We start from the raw sequence: 6,000 nt of genomic DNA, 5'->3' as shown, positions 1-6,000 counted from the left end.
AAAAGGTGTTGCGCAAGTTTATAGACCTCTTGGAAGATGTCTGTGCAAATTAGGCCACAGAGTAGAGATTCATTCTGCGATTTGGCTCCAGTTCAGGTGTATTTAACTGAGCTAGAAAACACACCCTGATGCTCTCCTAGTTTGCACCAGAAACCCTTATGACACTAAGAAGCAAATTTCTCAGGCCAATTGTCCTTAATAAAATTAACTTGCAAAAAAAATTATTTTAATTCCATGTTTTGTTTTGAGCATTTCTCAATTATGGGGGCTGGGAGGGTTGTTGGGTTTTTCACACCCCCCCCCCCAAAAAAAGATATAAAATAAATGTATTTTGTATTCATAGGAACAAAGCCACCAGGGAGTTCTTTGTTGCAAAAAGATACTGAACTCCCATTCATTTTAATTGGCGACCTTGCACCAGTTGACACCCATAGTCTTTCAAATTAACTTAAAAAACATTAAGAGGAGGAAAAAAGGCCAAATTTTAAAACAAACCTTACCCTATTTATGCCCATTTGACTGCTTCAATCAGCAGAACTGGCACTGTTCCAGGTGCCACACAATATCCGTTCTGCCCTTTTAAGAACTCCCAACTTTTAGCATGGCAACATCTACACTTTGGAACTCCCTGCCTATTGACATCAGGCAGGCAGCTCCACTGTACTCTTTTCGGCTCCTGCTAAAAGCATTCTTGGTTAAACAAGCCATCCAGGTGTTTAGAAAGCCGGTGCAAGTTTTAATCTGTTTTTAGTCTACTGTTACTTTAACTTTCCGAAAGTCTTAAATTATCATTGTCACTTCTTATTGATAATTTCATTGTTCTATGTTTTTGGTAAATGACTCTGAGGCTGGTTGGGTTTGGTTTCTTTTTTTACAATCAAGCGGTGTATAAATTTTATGAAATAAATAAAATTTGAACTCTCAATCAGGCAGTTTGATATCACATCTGGGTTTTGAATTTGTAATTTCACCTACAATTGAAAATGTTAAAAAAGGAAAAATTAGCCAAAAAATTTTGAGGCCGGAAGGAGGGAAGGGGGAAAAATTGGTTGAGGAACTAGGAAAGTGCAGAAGTACAATGAAGCTGAGGTAGAAACGAAAATGTTAGTAATAAATTGTGGAATATAAATGTTTATAAAAGTGTTAAGGAAGAAAGAAATGTGGTTTAAATTAGATTTGGAAGATGAGAGGAAAACTGGGAATTATGTGTTACTTTGAAGTCAACAGGGGGGGATCCGGGGAAGTCAGATTAAAAGATGAATTTGTTGGATGTATAAATACCTGGCCCAGGAAAGGGGTTGGGCTTAAGCAATGATTTTAGTATAGTATGAGGTTAAACGTGGAATGATTTTATGTGCTCCTGTGAGAGGGGGGGTTGGATATTTTGCTCCCCTCGGTGGGAGAGGGGGGAGTATGAAAAGTTTAACCATGTAATGATTCGTGCTTTTAATTGGAAAATCTTATAAATTTTTAATAATAAAAAAGAATGTGTAATTTCACCTATAATGTGCCCCGTCATAAGTTCTCGGCAACAGAGAGGGCAGAGGGTGTGTTTGATCAGAGAAGTGACTCATATTAAAAAGAAAAAACCTGGTACCTAGCCAGAGAGGAACACGGGCAAAAGCTACGGCTGCCATGGTGGGATTTGCTGGGCAAATGATCCGAGGACACACACTGCCGTCAGCTACGAGGGGGAAATCCGTGTTTGCAGAATCCTTCTGCAGCTGGAAAAGGAGGTATTTGAATAGCACGTGAATTGCACCGAAATCATTATCGCAACAGCTGCCAAAGGATTCAGGTCAGGCAGGAGAGCAAGAGGCAGAACATTCTCACATGCTGGAGAGTCGCAGCCAGAATCTTTGGCGCCTGGGTGAGCCCTAATTCCTTCGGAAATCCGATCTAGAAGCAGGGCGGAGTGTCGGTTATAAGGCGATGATCATTGCATCGGATGACCGTTAGCTTAAGGTGCAAGGTGCATTGTCAGGGCCAAGCGCTGGGGAGGGGCAGATGGATCAGCTGAGATGTAAACATTTTGTGTCTCTGGGGGGCGCGAGGAGCAAAGGTGTTTTTGCAGGATCTGAGGGGTCGGGGGCTAGTGGGCATCTTCCATCTGCCGCTGGATTTTCTGCAACATGTCCTGCATTCGGCGTAACTGAAAAAGGGGAGAAAAATCAGACCTGAGAGTTCCTTTTGTTGGGTTGCAAGGCACAGACATTATGCATCCCTTGATACTGGGCCTGGGTCTTTTAAATTGTGGCCCTGTTCCCTCTGACGTGGCTGGCTCTAGCCATAAGACACAAGGAAAAAACTCCACCTTGGGATTTAGAGGAAGACATGCCAATTTATTTTGGTGGTTAGCAAATTCATATATAGGCTGTTCTGAATTTAGGAAATCTTGGAGCGGTTAAATCTGGAATCACTCATACTATCGAGGGTTTGGCGGGGTCAGTATGGATGATGCCAGGAAACCCTTCCAATTCTTGAGGTCCTGTACCCAGTGAGGGTTGCAATATAATAATACTACTACTAATAGTAGTAGTAGTTGTAATAATAATAATAATAATAATAATAATAATAATAATAATTTATTATTTATACCCTGCCCATCTGGCTGGGTTTCCCCAGCCACTCTGGACAGCTCCCAACCGAAGATTTAAAATGTCAGCATTAGACATTAAAAACTTCCCTAAACAGGGCTGCCTTCAGATATCTTTTAAAAGTCGGATAGTTGCTTATTGCCTTGACATCTGTTGAGAGGGCGCACCACATGGCGGGTGCCACTACCGAGAAGGCCCTCTGCCTGGTTCAGTTTAACTTCAATTCTTGCAGTGAGGGGAACCGCCAGAAGGCCCTTGGCACTGGACCTCAGGCTGAACGATGGGAGTAGAGACGCTCCTTCAGGTATACAGGACCTAAGACAGGAGGTTGCTGAACTAGCCGGATGCGTTTGTGACTTTAGGTGGCCGCTTAAGTGTCCAGCATCCCAAAAGAATGAGCTCAGTTGAAAGAGTGATGGGGCCCCTGCAGGCTAACAGGTGGGACCCACAGGGGCCGACTAAATGCCCCACAAGGAAACCCTCAAGGAGGACTTGAGCGCAAGAGCTCTCTCCTCTCCTGCTATTCAGAGACATTGCTGCTGCTTCCAACTGGGGGCAGCCCTCTCCATGAATCTGTGCGATCCTCAAAGTTGGTGCCCCCCCCCACTGCCTCCTGCAGCCACGAGTTCTTTGTCTGTTTGGGGCACTTCCCAGCCCTACTGGGCTCCCACCTCTTTTGCTCCCATCTGACCTGCAGGTAACCCTCATGCCACTCACCTCGTCGTCCTTCTCCCGGATCAGCTTCTCCGTCTCCACATCTGGTGTTGTGGGGATGGCTGGAATGGGGAAATCTGTCCCACTTTCTCTTGTCAGTTTGCTATTTATTTTTTATTTTTTTTAAAGAGAGAGAGAGAGAGAGAAAAGCCATCAAGGCCAAAAGCAGCAGAGATGTGTTTGCAACCAACCACCCCGACTCTGCAAGACACAGCTGTTCAGAGATGCCTAAACTGACTCTTCTGCTCCGCCCCACACTGAGGTCCTTAAATTTACTCGCTTAACTGCCATCCTACAAGGCTGTCACAAAGACACCCAACAATTAAAATGGAGAGTAACACCTTAGAGCATCAGGCTCTTAGGGAAAGCGTTGCTCTCAAATTGCTCTTCACCCCGCCAAGCTTACCTAAATAAGTAGGGTTTTCTGAGCCTCCACAGCGAACCAGAGTGTTGAACCTCCTCTGGGAACTCATTCCAGAGTCTTGGGGCTCTTGCAAAGAAGGACTTTCCTCCTCTGTCAGTCTGATCCAACAAGGGATGTTCTTAAGGAGCATCTAGAGATACAACAGGTTTCTTTCTCTTCCCCCCCCCCCCGACCCCGATCTGGCTGGGCCACAACTCCCAACAGCAGTAGCAGAACTTGGGGCTCTCAAATTCCAGCGCCGTCCTGTGCAATGCCAAAAATTTGGCGCCCCTCACCCTTGTGCTCTCCATTCTAAATCATAGTTGTGGCGCCTCCCCCGCCCCTCCCAAAGTGGGTGCGCTCCCCTCAATCCATGTCTGCCATCAGCCCCAGTCAGCATGGCCCAATGGTCAGGGATCGTGGTCTGAAAAGCCCAGCCAGGTCGCTACGCATCTGTGGGCTAAGTTGAACTGTGGAACTCGCTCCCACAAGATGTAGCGATGGCCACCAGCTTGGATGGCTTTAGAAGAGGACTAGGCAGATTCATGGAGGAGGAGGAGGCAATCAGTCATGGCTACCAGTTCTCCTTCCCCTGGCAGAGGCAGTTTGCCATGGGGAGAGTTGTTGTGGCCAGTGTGTAGACAGGATGCTTGACTAGGTGGGTCTTCTTAGGTTCTGATAGTTGGCTTTCAAAAGATGGAAGTGCAGGATGAGTTCTGCTGACAAGGAGTTAACGGTGGGTGTGCAGCTACAGACACCCTATCCTGCTTTTTCTTTGGTGGGGCAGTCTAAGTCCAAAAAAAGGACTGTCTTCTGCAAAGGACGACACCTGGCTTGGCATTCAGTAGGTCCCTGGTTCAGGCCTCCAAATTGTTTTCTCCAAGCAGGGCTGGGAGTGGCTTCCTCTCTGAAAGTCTCCGCAGACGCTGCTGCCAGTCAGTGTAGACAATACTGGGTGCATCTGTCTCAATAGAAGCTTTCTATATATATATATATTTCTGTGGCTCAATAAGTGGCCGAAGGGCAGAGATATTGTTGCAAAGGCAGATTAGTGGATTTGGAAGAGGGGAATTAACGGGGTATGGAGGCAGATGGTTATATTGTGCAGTATACGCTTGTGAAAATATACCATTATTATTAAATATGTATGTATGTATGTATGTATGTATGTATGTATGTCAGCAGGGGCTCATGACATTCCCAAGCATATGTGCCCCTCCCATCCAATTTCTCTCCAACTTTTTCTACCCCACCCCCAGTCACAAGCTCCTGTGATGGAGAGAAGCATCAAAAAGTCAGGGCACATCCCCAGAGGTACCATCATGCACAACGGTCTTTGGAGAAGCGCTGGTTCTTGGTTCATTTGGGAACCCTGTGCCATGTCAAGTCTGCTGAGAGATGTGTTTCCTGAACCGTGATTCCTGCATTGCAGGGGGTTGGACTAGATGACCCTTAGGGTGTGTCCCTTCCGACTCTGTCATTCTGTGAGTCTATGTTCTACCCACAGGCCCCCTTCCTACTCCCTCTCGCCTCTGAACGTAGTACCACAATCCTGCTTTGTCCCCACCCTAAAGGGTTCTTAGGGTAGCAGCAGAAGATATGAGATGACCCAGAGCACCTCGGCCAACCACCATAAAGGATACTGATGCTGTAAAAGGGCCAGTGTGTGCAGTGGTTAGGGAGTCAGACTCGTACCTGGGAGAGACCAGGATTCAAATTCCTACTCGGCCAGCAAGTTCACTGGGTGACCTTGGGCCAGTCTCTGTCTTTTCTCAGACTAGACCAGGTATCCCCAACCTGCGGCCCTCCAGATGTTTTGGCCTACAACTCCCATGATCCCTAGCTAACAGGACCAGTGGTCAGGGATGATGGGAATTGTAGTCCAAAACATCTGGAGGGCCGGAGGTTGGGGGTGCCTGGACTAAACTACCTCACAAGATTGCGGATCATATGATGAGGAGAACCATGTACACCACCATGAGCTCCTTGGAGGAAAAGGTGAGGTATTAATGTGATAATTGAAATAAATAAATGCAATGCTGCTTTGTAGAGTCACCTGGATCTGGTGACATCTAGACCCTCTGAACGTTTCAAGGCTGACCTGCAAATTCAGTGCAGTTCCTGATCCCCCAACAAAACTCTCCAATGACTGGGAGCAACCAGCTTGGAGAGTAAATGGAGTGGAGTGAAAGAACATGGCACATGGCCTTGAGGAATGAGGAGTGGGCCATGGGCGGTTATCTGCCAAAGATTATTTAGCTATCTGTAGGGGGTTGGGCTAGATGA

General features: G+C 46.5%; 1 protein-coding gene across 4 annotated transcripts in view; it reads right to left on the bottom strand.

The window, feature by feature from the left end:
• Positions 1–1,503: 1,503 nt before the first annotated feature.
• LOC117060124 (septin-5-like) overlaps positions 1,504–6,000 on the bottom strand; it is a 44,789-nt gene continuing 40,292 nt past the window's right edge. For all 4 annotated transcript variants that reach the window (XM_033172248.1, XM_033172250.1, XM_033172249.1 and 1 more), the window contains 2 exons: positions 3,315–3,414; positions 1,504–2,152 (listed from right to left, as the gene is read on the bottom strand). In XM_033172248.1, the coding sequence (XP_033028139.1) occupies positions 2,093–2,152; positions 3,315–3,414 (160 nt within the window). In that variant the 3' untranslated portion in view covers positions 1,504–2,092. The remainder of the gene's footprint in view (positions 2,153–3,314; positions 3,415–6,000) is intronic.

Source organism: Lacerta agilis, chromosome 15 (genome assembly GCF_009819535.1).
Source record: "Lacerta agilis isolate rLacAgi1 chromosome 15, rLacAgi1.pri, whole genome shotgun sequence".
In the NCBI taxonomy this organism is placed as follows: domain Eukaryota; kingdom Metazoa; phylum Chordata; class Lepidosauria; order Squamata; family Lacertidae; genus Lacerta; species Lacerta agilis.
The sequence above is the reverse complement of the archived record's forward strand: the minus strand, read 5'-3'. Positions and strand labels throughout refer to the sequence as shown.